The following is a 24890-nucleotide window of genomic DNA, read 5'->3' on the forward strand; positions in this document are numbered from 1 at the left end:
GAGTATATAGAAAGAGAAAAACAATCAAGAAATGTGACAACATCTGGGGAGCCTGGTTGAACGTTCCACGCCGGCCATCTGCAGTACTCCTGAGAGAGATAACATATGGCAATTTCTGGTTTCATGACACTTGTTGTATTGCAAAACAATTATTAGAACTGAATGGCAGATATTCTAATGTATGTACACATCATTACAAAATAATATGAATACAGAATTAGCTTGTTTGAATGAAAAAAATGGAATCCTTGGAAGAAGACGACAACTTTATTGTATTTTATGTATAACAACAATGATACCATGTAACATTGAAAATATCTTTGTTCCACTGATGTCTCATTGTAAAAACTTTATTGTGTAATTTTCTTAATAAAAATGATGATTAAAAAAAAAAAGTGTGTCTTATTGTCCAAGAAATATGGTAAGTTCTGAAATAATTTCCATTTCTCATCTAATTATATGACTGTCTCTTATATGTGTTTCCACAATTTGTCAATAATATATATAGTTTCTTCCTGTCCCGAGTTATTTTTGATGGTCAACAAAGTACAATTTTCCAGTAATTCATTTTTCACACTCTATGTATGATAATGGCTTCTCTCTCTGCAGAATTTTTTTACGTTTAAAGGGGTTGTCCACTGTTTGGTTCTGTTAAAATAAAAACACTTATATAAACCTCCCATGCTGGCACTGTTCCAGCACTTGTGTTTCGAGGGCTCATGTAAGGTTGTTAGGTCATGTGAGCCCTGCGTCCAATTAGCGATGGCCTCACTGTTCTTACCTTCGAACAAATTGAACAGTAAAAGGAAGTCAGAGAGAAGTCATAGCCCTGACTACCTGTTGATGTTGTGGACAGTAAACCAAGATTGATTGGCTCCGGGAACGCGAGTGCTGACAACGCTAGAACGGCACCGGCACAGAAGGCGAGTATAAGTATTATTTATTTTAACAAAGCCAAACATGAGGAATGACAAGGGATTGCCTTAGTAATGCACAACCCCTTTAAGAAAATACAATTTTCGGTTAAAACATTTCCAACATTCTGAACATGAAAAAGGCTTCTCCCCTGTGTGGGTTCTCTGGTGCTTAACAAAATTTGATTTCTCTGTAAAACAGTTCCCACATTCTGATCATGAAAATGGCGTCTCCCCTGTGTGCATTCTCTGGTGCTTAACCATATTTGATTTCTGTGTAAAACATTTCCCACATTCTGAACATGAAAAGGGCTTTTCCCGTGTGTGGGTTCTCTGGTGGCTATTAAGATTTGTTTTCCATTTAAAAGATTTCCCACATTCTGAACATGAAAATGGCTTCTCCCATGTGTGAGTTCTCTGGTGACTAACAAGATTTGATTTCTGTGTAAAGCATTTCCCACATTCTGAACATGAAAATGGCTTCTCCTGTCTGTGGGTTCTCTGGTGGCTATCAAGATTTGTTTTCCATTTAAAACATTTCCCACATTCTGAACATGAAAATGGCTTCTCCCCTGTGTGAGTTCTCTGGTGGCTAAGAAGATTTGATTTCTGGTTAAAACATTTCCCACAGTTGGAACAAGAAAATCTATTCTCTGCTGTGTACATTTTTTGATTTTTAAGAAAAGATTTTTCGAGGGAAAAACTATTTCCATATTCTGAACAGGATATTGGCTTCTTTGATTTAGGAAGAGTTTGTTTTTTCATGCTTATTTTGCGACTATGATTTTCTTTAGTAGTTGGTAATGAATCAGAAGACAGGAACTGTTTCAAATGATCAGATGACAGATCTTCGCAGTGAAGGGATGATGGTATATCTGGAGTAATGACAGTCACTTCAGTTGTATCCTGTGTGATCTCAAGATCATCTGATTTAAAAATTGAAGATGTCAGCTGTCCCTCTGATCTCCCGGTACAGTCATCTGCTAATAAGTCTGCTAAGAATAAAACCAATTATTATTTTAGAATAAAATATCCTCGAATTTTAGATTTAACATTTCTACTTAAACTGTCCATAAAAATGGCAAGTTATGTAAAAAATTTGAATTATTCACCAAGACAATGACAGTTCACGGTCGAATAGAAAACCACATAGGCTGAACCAGTAGAGCTTGGAGTTCAACTGCTTGTTCATTCTGCCTCCCAAATATGGAATAAAAAGCCACCAAACAATGTTATGTTCTACTCTTCTTACAAAAAACCAAGTCCCCACTAAAGGTCCATCACCTGTCAATGGAAAAACAGAGGTTTCCACATTATTAGTGGCTCAAAGGCACTTGAAAAGCAACATGGCTTCCATAAATCAATCCACCAATATCCGTTCTCCCAAAGTTAAATTTTCCCCCTCGCTTTTGAGCCCTGCAGTGTGCTCAAACAACATTTAGCATCCATGCATTTGGCATTACTATAGCGAGAAGAACCCACTAAAATTACTGTGTGTGCGTCTCCTGGAGAACAATGTGGGCACTATGTGTTGGGTAATAAAATGGCATATTTGCAATTTTTACTCTCCAACATTATTTTGTGCTACTTACCGGGAAGTGACTGTGAAGGAAAATAGTCACTACTCCTATAGATTAATTCACTGAGGGTTATAATTTCCAAAATGGAATCACTTCTGGTTTTCTGACATTTTGTAATATTAGGGCTTCTATTATTATTTTATTATTATTATTCCACAAATGGTGTATCCCATCTCCTATGGAACCTGCTCATGCGACGTCTGCTTCTGTCACCAGGCGCTGCCTCATTCATTCTGCAGGCAGCGCTGGTAATGGAGGAGACATCAGAACTAGAAGTGGCCCCTGCTCTGTCCAGCCATTAGGGTGCCTTGGACCTGTAGTTTTTTCCAGTCTAGCAGTATGGGTGTGTGTGCTGTACAGCTGAAGTAATCTGCTCCCTACTTCAGCCAACTGGAAAGCACCACACCCTACTAAAGCTTGAAACATATTGTCAGAAACTGCCAGATACAGCCTTGTTCTCCTCTGGTTCAGTCCTCTGTGCTCAGCTCCCGGCTTGTTTATTTGTTTCCTGTTGTAACCCTGACCCATTTACTGACTACTCTTATGGCTTCTGATTTTGAATTTTCTCTGATTTCATGGTTGTGACCTGACTACCATACTATTCTTCTTACCATCTCACTACATAAAAGCAAGTATAGTTACATAGTTACATAGTTAGTAAGGCCGAAAAAAGACATTTGTCCATCCAGTTCAGCCTATATTCCATCATAATAAATCCCCAGATCTACGTCCTTCTACAGAACCTAATAATTGTATGATACAATATTGTTCTGCTCCAGGAAGACATCCAGGCCTCTCTTGAACCCCTAGACTGAGTTCGCCATCACCACCTCCTCAGGCAAGCAATTCCAGATTCTCACTGCCCTAACAGTAAAGAATCCTCTTCTATGTTGGTGGAAAAACCTTCTCTCCTCCAGACGCAAAGAATGCCCCCTTGTGCCCGTCACCTTCCTTGGTATAAACAGATCCTCAGCGAGATATTTGTATTGTCCCCTTATATACTTATACATGGTTATTAGATCGCCCCTCAGTCGTCTTTTTTCTAGACTAAATAATCCTAATTTCGCTAATCTATCTGGGTATTGTAGTTCTCCCATCCCCTTTATTAATTTTGTTGCCCTCCTTTGTACTCTCTCTAGTTCCATTATATCCTTCTTGAGCACCGGTGCCCAAAACTGGACACAGTACTCCATGTGCGGTCTAACTAGGGATTTGTACAGAGGCAGTATAATGCTCTCATCATGTGTATCCAGACCTCTTTTAATGCACCCCATGATCCTGTTTGCCTTGGCAGCTGCTGCCTGGCACTGGCTGCTCCAGGTAAGTTTATCATTAACTAGGATCCCCAAGTCCTTCTCCCTGTCAGATTTACCCAGTGGTTTCCCGTTCAGTGTGTAATGGTGATATTGATTCCTTCTTCCCATGTGTATAACCTTACATTTATCATTGTTAAACCTCATCTGCCACCTTTCAGCCCAAGTTTCCAACTTATCCAGATCCATCTGTAGCAGAATACTATCTTCTCTTGTATTAACTGCTTTACATAGTTTTGTATCATCTGCAAATATCAATATTTTACTGTGTAAACCTTCTACCAGATCATTAATGAATATGTTGAAGAGAACAGGTCCCAATACCGACCCCTGCGGTACCCCACTGGTCACAGCGACCCAGTTAGAGACTATACAATTTATAACCACCCTCTGCTTTCTATCACTAAGCCAGTTACTAACCCATTTACACACATTTTCCCCCAGACCAAGCATTCTCATTTTGTGTACCAACCTCTTGTGCGGCACGGTATCAAATGCTTTGGAAAAATCGAGATATACCACGTCCAATGACTCACGGTGGTCCAGCCTATAGCTTACCTCTTCATAAAAACTGATTAGATTGGTTTGACATGAGCGATTTCTCATAAACCCATGCTGATATGGAGTTAAATAGTTATTCTCATTGAGATAATCCAGAATAACATCCTTCAGAAACCCTTCACATATTTTACCAACAGTAGAGGTTAGACTTACTGGCCTATAATTTCCAGGTTCACTTTTAGAGCCCTTTTTGAATATTGGCACCACATTTGCTATGCGCCAGTCCTGCGGAACAGACCCCGTCGCTATAGAGTCCCTAAAAATAAGAAATAATGGTTTATCTATTACATTACTTAGTTCTCTTAGTACTCGTGGGTGTATGCCATCCGGACCCGGAGATTTATCTATTTTAATCTTATTTAGCCGGTTTCGCACCTCTTCTTGGGTTAGATTGGTGACAACGTGGCCCAACATAGAGGTCTCTGTGTAAGTTCAGATTTAGAGAGGTTAAAGAAGTTACAAGGTGATGGGCAAAACTGTGACTATAGACAATAACACATCTACTGAAATGATCAAGCTGAATATTTTTCTTAGGTACAGTCATATGAAAAAGTTTGGGCACCCCTATTAATGTTAACCTTTTTTCTTTATAACAATTTGGGTTTTTGCAACAGCTATTTCAGTTTCATATATCTAATAACTGATGGACTCAGTAATATTTCTGGATTGAAATGAGGTTTATTGTACTAACAGAAAATGTGCAATCTGCATTTAAACAAAATTTGACAGGTGCAAAAGTATGGGCACCTCCCCAGAAAAGTGACATTGATATTTAGCAGATCCTCCTTTTGCAAAAATAACAGCCTCTAGTCGCTTCCTGTAGCTTTTAATGAGATCCTGGATGAAGGTATTTTTGACCATTCCGCTTTACAAAACAATTCCAGTTCAGCTAAGTTTGATGGTCGCCGAGCATGGACAGCCCTCTTCAAATGATCCCACAGATGTTCAATGGTATTCAGGTCTGAGGACTGGGATGGTCATTCCAGAACAGTGTAATTGTTCCTCTGCATGAATGCCTGAGTAGATTTGGAGCGGTGTTTTGGATCATTGTCTTGCTGAAAGATCCATCCCCTGCATAACTTCAACTTTATCACGGATTCATGAACATTATTGTCAAGAATCTGCTGATACTGAGAGGAATCCATGCGTCCCTCAACTTTAACAAGATTCTTGGTGCCGGCATTGGCCACACAGCCCCAAAGCATGATGGAACCTCCACCAAATTTTACTGTGGGTAGCAAGTGTTTTTCTTGGAATGCGTTTTTTTTTTTCTCGCCATGCATAACGCCTTTTTGTGTGACCAAACAACTCAATCTTGGTTTCATCAGTCCACAGGACCTTCTTCCAAAATGTAACTGGCTTCTCCAAATGTGCTTTTGCATACCTCAGCCGACTCTGTTTGTGGCGTGCTTGCAGAAACGGCTTCTTTCGCATCACTCTCCCATACAGCTTCTCCTTGTGCAAAGTGCGTTGTATAGTTGACCGATGCACAGTGACACCATCTGCAGCAAGTTGATGCTGCAGCTCTCTGGAGGTGGTCTGTGGATTGTCCTTGACTGTTCTCACCATTCTTCTTCTCTGCCTTTCTGATGGTTTTCTTGGCCTGCCACTTCTGGGCTGAACAAGAACTGTACCTGTGTTCTTCCATTTCCTTTCTATGTTCGTCACAGTGGAAACTGACAGGTTAAATCTCTGAGACAACTTTTTGAATCCTTCCCCTAAACAGCTATGTTGAATAATCTTTGTTTTCAGATCATTTGACAGTTGTTTTGAGGAGCCAATGATGCCACTCTTCAGAGGAGATTCAAACAGGAGAACAACTTGCAAGTGGCCACTTTAAGTAGCTTTTCTCATGATTGCATACACCTGGCTATGAAGTTCAAAGCTCAATGAGGTTACAAAACCAAAAAAAGTGCTTTAGTAAGTCAGTAAAAAGTAGGTAGGAGTGTTCAAATCAAGAAAATGATAAGGGTGCCCATACTTATGCACCGGTCAAATTTTGTTTGAATGCAGATTGCACATTTTCTGTTAGTACAATAAACCTCATTTCAAGGCAGAAACATTACTGTGTCCAACAGTTATTAGATATATGAAACTGAAATAGCTGTTGCAAAAACCCAAATTGTTATAAAGAAAAAAGGTTAACATTAATAGGGGTGCCCAAACTTTTTCATATGACTGTATAAAAAAAAAAATGAGTAACTAGTGGTGAAACCTCTCTGAGGTAATTAGAGTATGACGCTCTGTGGCTCTTGGCAATCTAAACTTTCGTAAGGGCCAATATTTTCTATCACACGATGTGAAGATCTGAGGTTGTGGGTTGTAATAATCACCTAGGCAGGTTAACGATGCAACTCTTTTTATTCCATAAAATCCATGGTTGTACAAAAAATCCATTTAGATGGCCAACATACGTCTTCAGTCCATCAGTTCCCAGTCTGAGATCTCCAAAACTCCATAGTGCATCCATCCATCCCAGCTCAGATCTTCTCACATGGAAGTCACCCTCACCACTGCCTGATTCAACCCCTTGTGTCAATTTCTCCCTCTCCCTTAAACATTTTTCTTTAGCTCACAGAACAAAGCATATTCCATCACTTAAGGCTGATGTGAGATGAGACCCCTGTGGTGACGGCTCCTCTGGGTCTATTATTCCCATCCACACAATTGGCCTAGGAGTGGGAGTACAATGGTGTGAAACCTTGAGATACAGCAGGGATTCATAGGATGATTGCTTTACATTTAACTTTAGCAGTTTACTGTCTGGCCAGGTATACATAAGATTCAGCCTGCTCGTCATCCTCTCCTTACCATCACTGAAGGTAAACATGGATTCCTGAGGATGAACTGACAAGCAAGAAAATCTCTAATAAAACAGCAAGAAAATATCTAATAAAACACAACAATATTGGTGCTCCGTGCCGGAAAAAGTCTCTATCTCTTAGAGCTGTGGACTTGGCACTACGTCCATTTGTCCTATAGTCTTTAGTAAGCGGTCATCTCCTCACATTCCTCTCCCACATTTTTCAGCACGGACACGAATGTAAGAGGTTTCACCTTCATGAGAGCGAAACTTGATATCATCCAGTTTCCTCAGGGCATATTCCAAGCCGTCCTTGCGAATAAACTCCACAGTCCCAATTCCACCCTGGTGTACATCGACATAGTAGACATCTCCAGCTTGTCTCATATGATCTATCAGATCCTGCCAACTCCGCGATGGGGGAAGCACTGAGAAGAGGACTCTATATTTTGTTAGCTAGGTCAGGGGTCTGTTTCTCCAGCGCGGTCCTCCATATCCTCCCCCTGATCCATGGTTGGACCTGGGAAACTCCACACGTACCTGATGAGAACCGAAGTTGTATCCATTACGTCCAACCCCAGAGTGCTGACCCCCAGCTGGGGGAATGGTCACTTGGCGGCCTGGTAAATGATGTTCTGGGGGGACAGTACTTGGGCTGACCAGGGTGATGGTAGACCCAGTGTCCCGAAATCCCCGGGCCTCCTCCCTGATGTCATTTACCTCCCAGGGTCACATTCCCTCATGGTAACAGTAATTACATTTTGGGCATTACCACTGGCAGGGGAGTAGTCGGCAGGTTGAGATTGCTCTGTTCCCTCTCTGCTGACGCAGTGTGAACTGATCCTTGGCTTTGGGTTACAACATTGGCCCAGTGGCACACCAACCCTGCTCCTAGGTTTTTTTTCCCAGTAACACATCTACTGGTAGGTGCTGCACTACTCCTACATCCACCATTCCACTGGCCCGGTACTAGATGTTCTTTGATCAATGTAAGAGGCTCCGGAGTCACAGAGCCCCGCAGCCTCCATGCCCTCTACCCAGACTGGCTGCAGATGCTGGTTCATGGTCGCTCAGGTGTCCCATTGAGTCTGGGACACCTTCCTTGTACCACATACAGTCACCTTCTCATTTAAAGATTTTTCTGTATTTTCATGACTATGAAAATTGTACATTCACACTGAAGGCATCAAAACTATGAATTAACACATGTGGAATTATATACTTAACAAAAAAGTGTGATACAACTGAAATTATGTCTTATATTCTAGGTTCTGCAAAGTAGCCACTGTGGAGAAACGGGGTCAGTGGGTGCTCTCGTCCGCTGGCCCGGCTGTCTTTAGCAAGACTGCATGGACCAGGGCTCATACCACTGAACGCCCGCTCTATCTCCTGGTGGGCAATACACTACACAGACAACACAGGATTAACGTAAAACAGTGTGGCAATACCTTATTGAACCACAACACACAATAGCAAACAGAACAATCTCAGCAATTACCCCAAGATGGTGCACATTACAGAGCCTCACCCTTCCGCTGACTTGCCGAGATAATTGCAGATGTTATGTCAGAGCTCCCAGGGTCACTACTCCATCTGTGGAGGTAACGACAAGCGTAGGGAGATATCCGAGAACAGTGCTGTGTTCTTCAGCCGGGTCCGACAGACGCTCCGCTAAGATCCTGAAGAGTCTGTACAAGGTCAAAAGCCAGTTGACATGATGTCAGAGCTCCCGGGTTCGCTATTCCACCTGTGATACACACACAAAGAAGAGGTAACGACAAGCGTAGGGAGATGACCAAGAACTGTCCATAGAGTCCATACAAGGTCCAAAGCCAGTTGACACGAGAGTCACCACCTGGCTTATCTGACCATCTCCATGGAACCAGGCGACCAGCGGGTCCCAACCCTGGCTTTCTCCAAACAGATCCATGGTGCAGAGATGGTCACTGGATCAGATCTATTTCCTTCCAACCGGAGCCGAAAACCCCTGGGTTGTTTCCTATAGAATCATAGATCAGTGTCCCTTGTGATGGTGCTATGATGAATTGACTGCAGTCCTTTCTCTTGTCTGTTGGGTGGTTTGCAAAATGTCCGGCTGGTAGCTCTGTGTTACTTCAGTCTCCCAGGATGTGATCTCTGAGTCTTTTTATACCCAAGGAATGTAAGCTATTTTTAGAATTACCCAGGGTCCTTCAGTCCAACATCAAGATAAGGTAAACAATGGTGATGGGATCAAGTAGCACTATTAGCATATAAGCACACATCAATAAACAAAGCTTAACACACTCAATGTACAGTCACTATTACAGACTTACACAGTATGTTAGATAGTATATCAGTGGGCAAGTCTGTCTTCTTGACCCACCAGACATAAACACTTAAATTCACAAGCCAATAGACAGATAAAAAGCCAGTTCTTTTAGTTTGCAAAAACATGGTTGTCCGGGAAATTAAGATACAATCTGGTTTCTTCACAGCCACCTTTTGCTTTGATGACTGCTTTGCACACTCTTGGCATTCTCTTGATGAGCTTCAAGAGGTAGTCACCGGGAATGGTCTTCCAACAATCTTGAAGAAGTTCCCAAAGATGCTTAGCACTTGTTGGCCCTTTCGCCTTCACTCTGCGGTCCAGCTCACCCCAAACCATCTCTTTATTCCATAAAATCCATGGTTGTACAGCATTTAGATTGCCAACATACAATGTCCTCAGTCCATAAGTTCCCAGTGTGAGATCTGAGATCTCCAAAACTCCATAGTCCATCCATCCCAGCTCAGATCTTCTCACATTTAAGTCACCCTCACCACTGCCCGATTCAACCTCTTGTGTCAATTTCTCCCTCCTTCTTATACATTTTCTTTAGCTCACAGAACAAAGCATATTCCATCACCTAAGGCTGGTGTGAGACCCCTGTGGTGACGGCTCCTCTGGGTCTATTATTTTCATCGACCCAATGGGCCTAGGAGTGGGAGTACAGTGGTGTGAACCTTGAGATACAGAGGGGATTGATAGGATGACTGCATTACATTTAACTTTAGCAGTTTACTGTCTGGCCAGGTATACATAAGATTCAGCCTGCTCGTCATCCTCTGCTTACCGTCACTGAATGGAACATTGATTCCTGAGGATGAACTGACGAGCAAGAAAATCACTAATAAAACACAGCAAGAAAATATCTAATAAAACACAACAATATTGGTGCTCCGTGCAGGAAAAAGTCTCTGTCTCTTAGAGCTGTGGACTCGGCTCTTCGTCCATTTGTCCTATAGTCTTTAGCACGTGGCCATCTCCTCACACATGAGTTTCAAGAAGAGATATACTTTTAAAGAGAACTATTTATAATAGTGCAGAACTGAGGTATTGCAAATTTAGATCTTGGGCATTTGGAAGAGACAATGGAGACCGTTTTTAAAGATACCAGGGAGTTATAGACTCAGATTAGTGAGGCACGCCGATCCCACCACAATCAAACTATCACACAGAATGAACCTGTAAAAAAAGTCATTTTTTCCATTATATGTTACATCTCCAACAGCAACATATGTATGAGGGAGGACTCCAACACTAAGGCTAGGTTCACATTTGCAGTCGAGTCCGCAGCGTATCGTCCGCAAACGCATGCAAAAACGCATGAAAACGCAGTGTTTATCAGCATCAGCTTATGCATGGCGGCAAAAAAACGCAGCCTTTGCTTGCATTTTTACATGCGTTGGCGCTTTTCATGCACATGCATTTGATATTTCCAGGAGGGTGTGTCTCAATGGGCGTCTAAATCAGTTCCTGGACATGCGCAGTCCGAAGTACGCAAGCGCATCGAAAGCATGCGTACGCATGCGTTCCCATAGACAGTAATGCGTTTTTTTAAAGCACTCATCCACATGCCTGCGCATATTTGACGGAAATTTGCCACCTCAAAAATTCCAACATGATGCGTTAGCCACCCCCCGCAGCATTTGCGAAAAGACACATGCGTAAGCAAACACAGGCGAATGCATGCAAACGCATGAACCTGCATCTACAATGTTAAAGATAGGAAATCAAGACGCATGCGGATGTATGCGTCAGAAACGCTGCGGACACAACCGCAAATGTGAAACCGGCCTAACTGGACTTGCACTCATTTATGGTGAACCATTGGAGCTACTATTATTATTATTTATTTATATAGCACCATTGATTCCATGGTCTGTACATGAGAAGGGGTTACATACAGGGTTATAGATATCACTTACAGTAAACAAACTAACAATTACAGACTGATAGAGGGGCGAGGACCCTGCCCTTGTGGACTTACATTCAACAGGATGGTGGGGTGGAGACAATAGGTTGAGGGTTGTAGGAGCTCCGGTGTTGGTGAGGCGGTAGCTCCGGCAGTGGTGAGGAGGCAGGGGGGTCAGTGCAGGGTGTAGGCTTTCCTGAAGAGATGGGTTTTCAGGTTCTGTCTGAAGGATCCGAGGGTGGTTGATAGTTAGACGTGTTGGGGCAAAGAATTCCAGAAGATGGGGGATATTCGGGAGAAGTCTTGGAGGCGGTTGGGTGAGGAGCGAATAAGTGTGGAGGAGAGAAGGAGGTCTTGGGAGGACCGGAGATTACGTGAGGGAAGATATCGGGAGATTAGGTCAGAGATATATGGAGGAGACAGGTTATGGATGGCTTTATAGGTCAGTATTAGTAATTTGAACTGGATATGCTGAGGGAATGGGAGCCAGTGGAGGGATTTGCAGAGGGGGAAGCGGAGGAGTAGCGAGGAGAGAGATGAATTAGTCGGGCAGCAGAGTTAAGGACGGACTGGAGAGGTGCGAGAGAGTTAGCAGGGAGGCCACAGAGGAGTATGTTGCAGTAGTCGAGGCAGGAGATGATGAGGGCATGCACAAGCATTTTAGTAGCTTAATGGTTGAGGAAAGAACAGATTCTGGAGATATTTTTGAGCTGGAGGAGACTGGAGGTGGAGAGAGCTTGGAAGTGCGGTTTGAAGGACAGAGCAGAGTTAAGGGTTACTCTGAGGCAGCGCACTTCTGGAACGGGGGAAAGTGTGATGTCGTTAATTGCGATAGATAGGTCAGGTAAGGAAGATCTGTGGGATGGAGGAAAGATGATGAGTTCAGATTTGTCCACATTGAGTTTGAGGAAGCGAGAGGAGAAGAAGGAGGATATGGCTGATAGACACTCCAGGATTCTGGACAGCAGAGAGGTGACGTCTGGGCCAGAGAGGTAGATCTGAGTGTCATCAGCATAAAGGTGGTACTGGAATCTATGGGACTTTATGAGTTGTCCCAGGCAAGTGTATAGATTGAGAAGAGCAGGGGTCCTATAACAGAGCCTTGGGGGACTCCAACAGAGAGAGGGTGGGATGAGGAGGTAGTGTGGGAGATGCTGAATGTGCGGTTGGAAAGGTACGAGGAGATGCAGGATAGGGCGAGGTCTTTGATGACAAAGGAGGAGAGGATCTGTAGTAGGAGGCAGTGGTCAACTGTGTCGAAAGCAGAGGACAGGTCTAGAAGGAGGAGTACAGAGTATTGTCCGTTGGCTTTTGCTGTAAGTAGGTCGCTAGTAATTTTGGTCTACTATGAGTCCTGACCAGAAGAGTAGAGAAATTATTAGCGCCCCCCATTTGAGGAGAGATTGTGCAGTAATCTGAATCCCTTAGGATTCAAAAAACAATGGAATTTATGACGTGGAGTGAATCTATGAAACCAGGGCGCGAGCCAACATCTCCTGCAGGCGTGGATAAATGTATATTACAACCATCAGCCACGCACAGCTCAGAGATAGATCATGGCACCGGTGTGATGTTTTATGTAGCTTATCACAATCCCGTTTGAGGGTAGTTGGTTGTAAAATAAATTGAAAAGTCAGAATAAAGGAAACTCTGTTGTTATTGTACAGAAATTCACACTTTGCCTCACTGCACATTTAATGTTGTCAATCATAAAAGTAAAGTTTGGTGACAGCCGGTGACTGAGGACAATCTGTGACTTCTCTGCAGTTAGTGGTCACTACTCACCTGGGTAGCCATATGTAGGAATCTCCTCTTTACACCACTCATCCCCCCTCACATATGTCTCTGTAGTATTATTATGGGTCAGATCTTCACCCTGAAACAAATATTATAAAAGTCACCGACAGATGGAGAAGTCCCATCTATGATCAGCTCTAATCCTGCCATCTCCACCGTTCTATAAGTAAAAATCATATAATACTGGTGGATAAAACAAGACTGAGCAGGGTAATTCCATGTCAAGTGATCTCAATCTGAATTTTTTTTACCCAATGTCTCCAGATATTTATTTTCTTTGTTTTTTGAAGTGCTACTTTAGTGAATTACAAAAGAAAATTTACATTTTTATCTTCATTAGTGCATTTTTTATAGATTTTTAAAGTTTGCAAAAAGTCTGAAATTTGGGTTTGTATAATGTTACATCTGTTATCATATCTCGGGTTAGAAATAAGATAAAAGACTGGAGAGGCACCCTTTGGTTAGAATGGTGCAGGGTTTAATTTGATCTGTCACAAGATTATATTTGTTGATATTTTGCTTTTGAGGAGTCAAATTCAACATTTTGATGGGTAATTTTAAAAGAACAATATGTTACTTGAGTTTCTGGTTACATTTGTACAAGGATTCAAGTTGGGCTCTCCTGGGGATCATGTTTTTAAGTGTGATTTTCTAAATACAGCCTCATCCTAATCATAATGTTTAATACTAAAGTAAAATCTTCCTTCATCTTCTTCTGTTTGGCTCAGTGGACAGCGCTGGGGTCCTGGGTACTAATGCCACCAAGGACGACATCTGCAAGGAGTCTGTATGTTCTCCCCGTGTTTGCGTGGGTTTCCTCCAGGTTCTTCAGTTTCCTCCCACATTCCAAAGACATACTGATAGAGAATTTAGATTGTGAGCCCCAACGGGGACAGTGATGATAATGTGCAAACTGTACAGCGCTGCGGAATATGTTAGTGCTATATAAAAATAAAGATTATTATTAAATAAAGATTATTCTGTTTCACCTACCAGTTCTTGGGTCACCTTTTTGCTGCATTTTGTAATTTTCCTTTGGAATAACCTGGAAAATGCAATAGGTGACTCTTTGAAGGTAGAAAGTTATTTATTCAAATACTTTATTATTAAATCAGGATTTGTAAACTTCTCACCCGTGTTTGAAGTTCCAGGTTCTTGCAAACTTTCTGCCTGTATAGGATCTTTCTCTTTGTATAGTATCTTTCTCTTTTACAAGTTGCTTTCTACAACGGTCACAAATTTTCACGCCTGCTTTGATTGATGGATTTATATGAAACATCCAATCTTGCCGAAGATTTCTTATTACAACAGTATATACTAAAAGCCATTGGGAGGTTAGAAGTACCAGCCATTGCCGTGAGAAACAGACCAAACAGCTAATGTTAGGTAATAAAAATGGAGATTTTCAGTACTGTACGCGCTGCAGCAGAGGTCCCCAACCTGTGGCTCGGGAGTCTCTTGTGGCTCACAGGCCCATGATGTGCGGCTCGTAGCTGTCTATCAGCTTGGTGCATTAGCACCAGGTCTAGCAATCAGCTATGAAGACTAGGTCTCCAGATGGTGACTGTTGTAAGTAGCCCCTCATAGAAGTGCAGATCGGAAAGGGGGTAAGGTAGGAACCCCTGGAGCTCGGCAGGGATTTCTGTGGCCAAGCTTTGGCTGTCATTATACCGGTAATGGGGGCTCCGCGAGTCACTACTGAGAGCGTGGTGAGAGCTGGCGCTCAAGGTCAGAAGGGTTGGGGACCTCTGCTCTATAGGAACATAGTAATAAAATGGAGTTTTTCAGTACTTTACACTGTGTAGTTACAGTTTTAACTAAAGTCAGTTTTAATACAAAAAAAGGAAAACATTATTAATTCAAATGCACAGAAAGTGAACACACCAGCCGGATGGTAGCACACGGACTCGCTGGATGCCTCTGTAGAGACTACTGTTCGTGTAACTCAGCAAGAGGGCACAGGTCCAGGCTCGTCAGGACTTGGGTTCTCCTTCGCCTCTCTCACTTTTAAAATAATACTTCACTCCTGTAGTAATAACACCTTAGTTTTCCCCTTTGGGTATTTATTCATTTGCTCCTTTTTATGTTAGTTATTGCTGTATTCCTCACCCCTTCTGGGGTGCGCTTGTGGTACTCGCCTTTCTAGAATCTGCTCAGGTTGTCTCTGTTACTGGGCAGATCGGGGAGATGTGACTGGATTGGTGGAGAGCAGTTTGAGCGGGAAGAATTGAGTGTTTATAAAGCTCATCTCACGGTCCAGGAAGCTGTTCGTCGTGTGAAGAAACAGCCGAAGCATCCCTCCCAATATCTAAAAAAAGGCTTTAGTCTTTTATTTGGAAAACCTAGACCCTACACTATTAGACCCTACACTATTAGTCCCTACACTATTAGTCCCTACACTATTAGTCCCTACACTATTAGTCCCTACACTATTAGGCCCCAGGCTGAACACATCTGAATTCAAGATTTTCTAATTGACACTGTTTATATAGAGGTTTTATTTGCTTTTTTTTACTTAAGAATGATCACATTGAGAGTCAAACTTCAATTTTGGTACAGATGTGGCTAGGAGCACAAGAGGCACCTGGGAATTTTTGGGAAATTTTATTTCATATAGATTTTGCTTTTGATTCCTCACAAGATACTCTTGTGACAAATCTGTTGAAAGCCTGTATTGTTCTAAGTTGAAAGGTGTTTTCCCCAGAAATTCACAAACTAAAATTTATAGAATTTTTCTTCTTCACATTTTACATACTATATCACAGTATTACCAAAGAACAAATTGTCAAAAGAATTAAAAATCTAGTGGTAATATTCATTAGTTCACTTGACATGGAATGACTGAGCACAAGACCTTCACCGGCGTCTACACATCATAGGGGAGATCTCCTGACACCTTCTCTCCATCTACCTGATGATCCTGAGGAGCACTGGGATCTTCTTGTTTACAGTCCTGTGGAAGAAGAGGACGGGGACATCTCTCTGGTGTTGTCCTCTTACTGGATAGATCTGGAGGAAACACATACAGGGAGTGAATTCATTCTTTACATACAGATAATTATAGGCCGTGTGTATTTAGTCCTATTACCTGGAGATGTGAGGGGCTGGGGAACCTCCATTATGACGTTCTTGTACAGATCTCTGTGTCCTTCTAAATACTCCCACTCCTCCATGGAGAAATAGACAGCGACATCCTGACACCTTATAGGAACCTGACACATACAATGATACCGTCATCCCCCGATCCCTTCATAGTGTTACTGTATACAGGTCCTTCTCAAAAAATTAGCATATAGTGTTAAATTTCATTATTTACCATAATGTAATGATTACAATTAAACTTTCATATATTATAGATTCATTATCCACCAACTGAAATTTGTCAGGTCTTTTATTGTTTTAATACTGATGATTTTGGCCTACAACTCCTGATAACCCAAAAAACCTGTCTCAATAAATTAGCATATTTCAACCGTCCAATCAAATAAAAGTGTTTTTTAATAACAAACAAAAAAACCATCAAATAATAATGTTCAGTTATGCACTCAATACTTGGTCGGGAATCCTTTGGCAGAAATGACTGCTTCAATGCGGCGTGGCATGGAGGCAATCAGCCTGTGACACTGCTGAGATGTTATGGAGGCCCAGGATGCTTCAATAGCGGCCTTAAGCTCATCCAGAGTGTTGGGTCTTGCGTCTCTCAACTTTCTCTTCACAATATCCCACAGATTCTCTATGGGGTTCAGGTCAGGAGAGTTGGCAGGCCAATTGAGCACAGTAATACCATGGTCAGTAAACCATTTACCAGTGGTTTTGGCACTGTGAGCAGGTGCCAGGAAGCATGAAGTGCTCCAAAATCTCCTGATAGCTAGCTGCATTGACCCTGCCCTTGATGAAACACAGTGGACCAACACCAGCAGCTGACATGGCACCCCACACCATCACTGACTGGGTACTTGACACTGGACTTCAGGCATTTTGGCATTTCCTTCTCCCCAGTCTTCCTCCAGACTCTGGCACCTTGATTTCCGAATGACATGCAAAATTTGCTTTCATCAGAAAAAAGTACTTGGGACCACTTAGCAACAGTCCAGTGCTGCTTCTCTGTAGCCCAGGTCAGGCGCTTCTGCCGCTGTTTACCTGGGGAATGCGGCACCTGTAGCCCATTTCCTGCACACGCCTGTGCACGGTGGCTCTGAATGTTTCCACACCAGACTCAGTCCACTGCTTCCTCAGGTTCCCCAAGGTCTGGAATCGGTCCTTCTCCACAATCTTCCACAGGGTCCGGTCACCTCTTCTCGTTGTACAGCGTTTTCTGCCACATTGTTTCCTTCCAACAGACTTACCATTGAGGTGCCTTGATACAGCACTCTGGGAACAGCCTATTTGTTGAGAAATTTCTTTCTGGGTCTTACCCTCTTCCTTGAGGGTGTCAATGATGGCCTTCTTGACATCTGTCAGGTCGCTAGTCTTACCCATGATGGGGGTTTTGAGTAATGAACCAGGCAGGGAGTTTTTAAAAGCCTCAGGTATCTTTTGCATGTGTTTAGAGTTAATTAGTTGATTCAGAAGATTAGGGTAATAGGTCGTTTAGAGAACCTTTTCTTGATATGCTAATTTATTGAGACAGGTTTTTGGGGTTATCAGGAGTTGTAGGCCAAAATCATCAGTATTAAAACAATAAAAGACCTGACAAATTTCAGTTGGTGGATAATGAATCTATAATATATGAAAGTTTAATTGTAATCATTACATTATGGTAAATAATGAAATTTAACACTATATGCTAATTTTTTGAGAAGGACCTGTAATGTCCCAGCATTCCCAGCAGTGTCACCTCTCCAGTCAGCAGCTCAATCATCTTGTAGGCGAGTTCTAGGATCTTCTGGTCATTGATGTCCTCATGGATCAGGAGGTGAGGTCGAGGCCCCGTGATTGGGCTCAGGGGTCTTCCCCATCCCTCAGACACAGGGTCCTGACAGCGATCACTAGAGGTCTTCACCACTGTGTAATCCTGGTAATGGAGAGACACATTAATAACTCTCACTACAGACATTTCCAGAGTCCTCACCTCTCCAGTTCTGTCCATCTGTTATTCCCATAGATAAGAATGATGTAATGTGACGTCATCAGAATCTCTCACCTCTCCAGTAAGCCGGAAGAGGATCTCTAGGGTGAGGTGTAATATCCTCTCCGCCATCTTGTCTCTGTCCATATCCATCACTGATGGGTAAATCAGGAAAATTCTCTTCTGTAGAAGATCTTCACTGAGAGGATCCGATATTGTAGAGACCTGAATGAGAAGATGAGCCGATGTAACATCATAAGAATCCTGTGTAATAATACAATTACTGGAGATAATAAGGGAAACATATGAGGAGATTTATTATTTTACAGTATTTAGTTTCCTTCTTTACATATACTAATAAAACCTATATATTTAGGCCACAGACAACAAGCAGTTTCTTCCTCGGAGTCGGCAGATGAATACGTTCCTCATAGACTCATCTTCCATGGTAGAGCTGTTCGTGCGGTGGTTCAGTAGGTTGAGGATCACTGCAGGCTGTAGGCTTGTCGGAAGAGGTGGGTCTTCAGGTTCTTTTTGAAGGTTTCTATGGTAGGCGAGAGTCTGATGTGTTGGGGTAGAGAGTTCCAGAGTATGGTGGAAGCACGGGAGAAGTCTTGGATGCGGTTGTGAGAGGAAGAGATGAGAAGGGAGTAGAGAAGGAGATCTTGAGAGGATCGGAGGTTGCGTGAAGGTAAGTACCGGGAGACCATGTCACAGATGTATGGAGGAGAAAGGTTGTGGATGGCTTTGTATATCACTGTAAGGGTTTTGAACTGGAGTCTCTGGGCGATAGGAAGCCAGTGAAGGGCTTGGCGTAGGGGAGAGGCTGGGGAATAGCGGGGAGACAGATAGATTAGTCGGGCAGCAGAGTGTAGGATGGATTGGAGGGGTGCCAGAGTGCTAGAGGGGAAGCCAGAGAGTAGGAGGTTGCAGTAGTCAAGGCGGGAGATGATAAGGGCACGTACTAGTGTTTTTGTGGTGTCGCGGTCAAGAAATGCGCGGATCCGGGAAATATTTTTGAGTTTGAGACGGCAGGAGGAGGCAAGGGCTTGGATATGTGGCTTGAAAGAGAGGGCAGAGTCAAGGATCACCCTGAGGCACCTGGCGTGTGGGACTGGGGAAAGTGAGCAGCTATTGACATTGATGGATAGGTCTGGTGGAGGGGTAGAGTGAGATGGGGAAAGAAGATGAATTCAGTTTTGTCCATGTTCAGTTTTAGAAAGCGAGCAGAAAAGGCAGAAATAGCAGACAGACAGTGTGGGATTTTGTCAAGTAAGGAGGTGAGGTCAGGTCCGGATAGGTAGATCTGTGTGTCATCGGAATAGAGATGATACTGCATACCGTAGGATAATATGAGCTGTCCCAGGCCGAAGGTGTAGATGGAGAAGAGTAGGGGTCCTAGAACAGAGCCTTGAGGAACACCTACAGACAAGGGGTGAAGTGAGGAGGTGGCGTGGGGAAGATACTGAATGTTCGGTCTGTCAGATATGACGAGATCCAGGATAGGGCCAAGTCTGTGATGCCAAGAGATGAGAGGATCTGTAGCAGAAGGAGGTGGTCCACAGTGTCAAAGGCAGAAGACAGGTCCAGGAGAAGGAGGACAGAGTAGTGTCGATTGGTCTTGGCAGTTAGTAGGTCATTGGTGACTTTAGTTAGGGCAGTTTCAGTTGAATGATGGGGTTGGAAGCCAGATTGTAACTGGTCGAAGAGTGAGCAGGAGGAGAGGTGGGAGGACAGTTCAAGATGGACGTGTTGTTCCAGTAATTTTGAGGCATAAGGGAAGAGATATTGGGCGATAGCTAGACACAGAGGATGGGTCCTGGGAAGGCTTTTGAGGATGGGTGTGATCTTGGCATGTTTGAAAGCTGAGGGGAAGACACCTGATGTGAGTGAGAGGTTGAAGAGGTGTGTTAGGGTTGGGACGAAGACCGTGGCAAGGTTAGGGATGAGGTGTGACGGGAGCGGGTCAAGCGTGCAGGTGGAGAGATGTGATCTTGACAGGAGGGTGGAGAGGTGATCTTCTACCATGGTGGAGAAGCTGGTTTTGAAGGAACAGGACTGAGCAGCTAAAAGGGGCATTGGGCGCTGTGGGCCAAAGCTTTCTCTGATTGTATTGATCTTCTGATTAAAAAAGAGGCAAAGTCTTAAGCAGAAATGAGAGGGGAGGGAGGCGGTGCAGGGGGACGGAGTAGAAAATTGAAAGTGTTGAAAAGCTGTTTAGGGTTGTGAGACAGGGAGGATATGAGAGATGAGAAGTTTATATTGCGGCAGTGAGCGTGGACTTGAAGCTGGAGAGGGACTGCTTGTATGCGGTGAAGTGGTCAGCAGAGTGGGATCGCTTCCATCTCCGCTCAGCGATCCTGGAATCCCGTCTCAGTTCTTTGGTCAGGCTGAGGCTGGTCAGCCAGGGCTGCCTGTTGATTGTACGAGTTTTGCTATGCATGAGCGGGGTGGCCAAATCAAATGTTGCTGTTATTGTGGCGTTATAAAAAGTGGCAGCAGCATCTGTGTCATGAAGGGAGGCTATGTCTGTAAGAGGGAGAAGGGACTCAGAGAGTGACTGTAAGTTGAGGCGTTTGAGATTTCTACGAGGGTGAGTTTGTGGAGTGGGGATTGCACACTAGGAGAGGAGAGGGAAGAGAATGACAGTAGGTTGTGGTCAGACAGGGGGAGGGGTGAGTTAGTGACATTAGTAAGGGAGCAGAGGCGGGTGAAGATGAGGTCCAACGTGTGGTCATTTTTGTGAGTGGCCTCAGAGGACCATTGAGTGAGGCCGAAGGAGGCAGTAAGCGATAAAAGTTTAGAGGCAGCTGAGGTGGAAGTGTCAATGGGGATATTGAAGTCACCCATGATGATAGTGGGGATGTCACCAGAGAGGAAATGAAGTAGCCAGGTGGTGAGGTGGTCGAGAAAGGTGGAGATGGCTAGTTCTGGGGGCGGTAGATGACAGCCAGCTGGAGGTTGGAGGGGGAATAGATGCGGACGGCGTGCACCTCAAACGAGGGAAGAGTAGCGGAGGGTGGGAGCGGGACTGGAGCAAAGGAGCAGGTGACAGACAGGAGCAAGCCAACCCCTCCACCACGTTTGTTGCTGGGGCGAGGGGTGTGAGAGAGGTGGAATCTGCCATAGGAAAGCATAGGAGGAGAGGCTGAGTCTGAGGAGGTGAGCCAGGTTTCGGTGATGCTAAGGAAGGAGAGTTTGTTGGTGATGAAGAGGTCAAGGATAAATGACAGTTTGTTGCAGACAGAGCGTGTGTTCCTTAGTGCTCCAGGTAGGGGGACCAGTGGAGTGGGGGCTGGATGGATGGGTGTTGTGAATCCGCTTTTTGGGCTCCCCTGGTGGTTGCTGGTGGTACTGGTGACTTGTGTGTGCTTTGCTGTCTCAGGTCACCTGTTCCCATCAGTGTTTGGGAGTTTCCTATTTAGCCTTGCTCTCCAGTCATTTCCTTGCCGGTCATCATTGTAACCAGAGCCTTCGGTTGCATGTTCCTGCTACTAGTCTGCTGATCAGCTAAGTGGACTTTGTCCTTTTGTTTTGTATCTTTTGTCCAGTTTGCAGTTTTGTTATTCTCTGTAGCTGGAAGCTCTTGCGGGCTGAAATTGCCACTCCTGTGTCATGAGTTGACACAGGAGTCTTAAAGTAATTTCAGGATGGTTTTTTGAAAGGGTTTTCAGTTGACCGTGAAGTCCTCTTTTGTATCCTTCTGCTATCTAGTAAGTGGACCTCACTTTGCTAAATCTACTTTCATACTGTGTATGTCTTTTCCTCTTACCTCACCGTCATTACATGTGGGGGGCTGCTATCATCTTTTGGGGTATTTCCCTAGAGGTAAGCCAGGTCTGTTCCTTCCTCTACCAGGCGTAGTTAGTCCTCCGGCTGGCGCGTGGCATCTAGGAAGTCGTAGGTATGCTCCCTGGCCACTATTAGTTGTGTGGTAGATTTAGCTCACGGTCAGCTCGAGATTCCATCACCCAGAGCTCGTCCGTTATTTTTGTGTTCTGATGTTTCCCTGCCATTGGGAATCATGACAGTATGACCGGCCCGTGTTAAAGTTATTGGCAGAAGAAAGGAGAGAAAAAATAAGTCTGTAGATTTTTATTTTTTTTTTCTTCCCCCTATGCTTGCTCCATAGTTGGATCAGTTGTATTTCAGCTCTAATTACAGCCTTTGCCTTTCTCTCCTTCTAATCCTTGAATGGCTCTGATCTCACCTGTTTAAAGATGGACCCTCAGAGTTTAGCTGTAGGTTTAAATAATCTTGCTACCAAGGTTCAAAATTTACAAGATTTTGTTATACATACTCCGATGTCTGAACCTAAAATTCCTACACCAGAGGTGTTTTCCGGAGATAGATCTCGGTTCCTGAATTTCAAATATAATTGTAAATTGTTCCTTTCTCTCAGACCTCACTCCTCTGGAGATCCTGTCCAGCAGGTTAAGATTGTAATCTCTTTGCTGCGAGGTGACCCTCAAAATTGGGCATTTTTATTGACACCAGGGGATCCTGCGTTGCTCAATGTGGATGCGTTTTTTCTGGCTTTAGGGTTGCTTTATGAGGAACCTAATTTGGAGATTCAAGCTGAAAAAGCTTTGATAGCCCTATCTCAAGGGCAAGATGAAGCTGAGATATACTGCCAAAAATTTCGTAGATGGTCTGTGCTTACTCAGTGGAATGAGTGCGCCCTAGCGGCAAATTTCAGAGAGGGCCTTTCTGATGCCGTTAAAGATGTTATGGTCGGGTTCCCTGCGCCCACAGGTCTGAATGAGTCCATGACAATGGCTATTCAGATTGATCGGCGTTTGCGGGAGCGCAAACCCGTGCACCATTTGGCGGTATCTTCTGAAGAGACGCCAGAGAAAATGCAATGTGACAGAATTCTGTCCAGAAGCGAGCGGCAGAATTATAGGCGTAAAAATGGGTTATGCTTCTATTGTGGTGATTCTGCTCATGTTATATCAGCATGCTCTAAACGTACAAGGAAGGTTGACAAGTCTATTTCAATTGGCACTTTACAGTCTAAATTTATTCTGTCTGTAACCTTGATTTGTTCATTATCAGTTATTACCGTGGATGCCTATGTGGACTCTGGCGCCGCTCTGAGTCTTATGGATTGGTCCTTTGCCAGGCGCTGTGGGTTTGATTTAGAGCCTCTGGAAGTCCCTATACCTCTGAAGGGTATTGATTCTACGCCTTTGGCTTGTAATAAACCACAATTCTGGACGCAAGTGACTATGCGTATGACTCCAGACCATCAGGAGGTGATTCGCTTCCTTGTGTTGTACAATTTGCATGATGTTTTGGTGCTTGGATTACCATGGTTACAATCTCATAACCCAGTCCTTGACTGGAAAACAATGTCTGTGTTAAGCTGGGGATGTCGGGGGGCTCATGGGGACATACCTTTGGTTTCCATTTCGTCATCTATTCCCTCTGAGATTCCGGCATTTTTGTCTGATTATCGTGATATTTTTGAGGAGCCAAAAATTGGTTCACTCCCTCCCCACAGAGATTGTGATTGCGCCATAGATCTGATTCCTGGCAGTAAATTTCCAAAGGGTCGTTTGTTTAACTTATCTGTACCTGAACATGCTGCTATGCGAGAGTATATTAAGGAGTCCCTGGAAAAGGGACATATTCGTCCTTCTTCATCTCCTTTAGGAGCTGGTTTTTTCTTTGTATCTAAAAAGGATGGCTCTCTGAGGCCTTGTATTGATTATCGACTCCTGAATAAAATTACAGTCAAATATCAGTATCCATTGCCTTTGCTGACTGATTTGTTTGCTCGCATAAGGGGGGCCAAGTGGTTCTCTAAGATTGATCTTCGTGGGGCGTATAATTTGGTGCGAATTAAGCAGGGGGATGAGTGGAAAACCGCATTTAATACGCCTGAGGGCCATTTTGAGTATTTAGTAATGCCTTTCGGCCTTTCTAATGCACCGTCAGTCTTTCAGTCCTTAATGCATGATATTTTCCGTGAATATTTGGATAAATTTATGATTGTGTATTTGGATGATATTTTGATTTTTTCTGATGACTGGGAGTCTCATGTTCAACAGGTCAGGAGGGTTTTTCAGGTTTTGCGGGAGAATTCTTTGTGTGTAAAGGGTTCAAAGTGTGTTTTTGGGGTTCAAAAGATTTCCTTTTTGGGGTATATTTTTTCCCCTTCTTCTATCGAGATGGACCCTGTCAAGGTTCGGGCTATTTGTGACTGGACGCAGCCTACTTCTCTTAAGAGTCTTCAGAAATTCTTGGGCTTTGCTAATTTTTATCGTCGATTTATAACTGGTTTTTCTGGCGTTGCTAAACCTCTGACGGATTTGACCAAGAGGGGTGCTGATGTTGCCAATTGGTCCCCTGCTGCTGTGGAGGCCTTTCGGGAGCTTAAGCGCCGCTTTTTGTCTGCCCCTGTGTTGCGCCAGCCTGATGTTTCTCTTCCCTTTCAGGTTGAGGTCGATGCTTCCGAGATCGGAACGGGGGCGGTTTTGTCGCAGAAAAGTTCCGACTGCTCAGTGAGGAGACCTTGTGCGTACTTTTCTCGAAAATTTTCGGCCGCCGAGCGAAACTATGATGTTGGTAATCGGGAGCTTTTGGCCATGAAGTGGGCATTTGAGGAGTGGCGTCATTGGCTTGAGGGTGC

The 24890-nt window shown here is 43.7% G+C and overlaps 1 protein-coding gene across 3 annotated transcripts in view; it reads right to left on the reverse strand.

The window, feature by feature from the left end:
* Positions 1–253: 253 nt before the first annotated feature.
* Positions 254–24890, reverse strand: part of LOC143814895 (oocyte zinc finger protein XlCOF8.4-like) — a 58603-nt gene continuing 33966 nt past the window's right edge. For 2 of the 3 annotated variants that reach the window (XM_077293565.1, XM_077293563.1), the window contains exons 2-7: positions 18329–18478; positions 18023–18199; positions 16274–16397; positions 16097–16194; positions 13174–13264; positions 254–1909 (exon numbers count right to left, since the gene is read on the reverse strand). In XM_077293565.1, coding sequence (XP_077149680.1) covers positions 1131–1909; positions 13174–13264; positions 16097–16194; positions 16274–16397; positions 18023–18199; positions 18329–18478 — 1419 coding nt within the window. In that variant the 3' untranslated portion in view covers positions 254–1130. The remainder of the gene's footprint in view (positions 1910–13173; positions 13265–16096; positions 16195–16273; positions 16398–18022; positions 18200–18328; positions 18479–24890) is intronic. The other variant, XM_077293566.1, reaches the window with a different exon arrangement.

Source organism: Ranitomeya variabilis, chromosome 3, assembly GCF_051348905.1.
Source record: "Ranitomeya variabilis isolate aRanVar5 chromosome 3, aRanVar5.hap1, whole genome shotgun sequence".
Lineage (NCBI taxonomy): Eukaryota > Metazoa > Chordata > Amphibia > Anura > Dendrobatidae > Ranitomeya > Ranitomeya variabilis.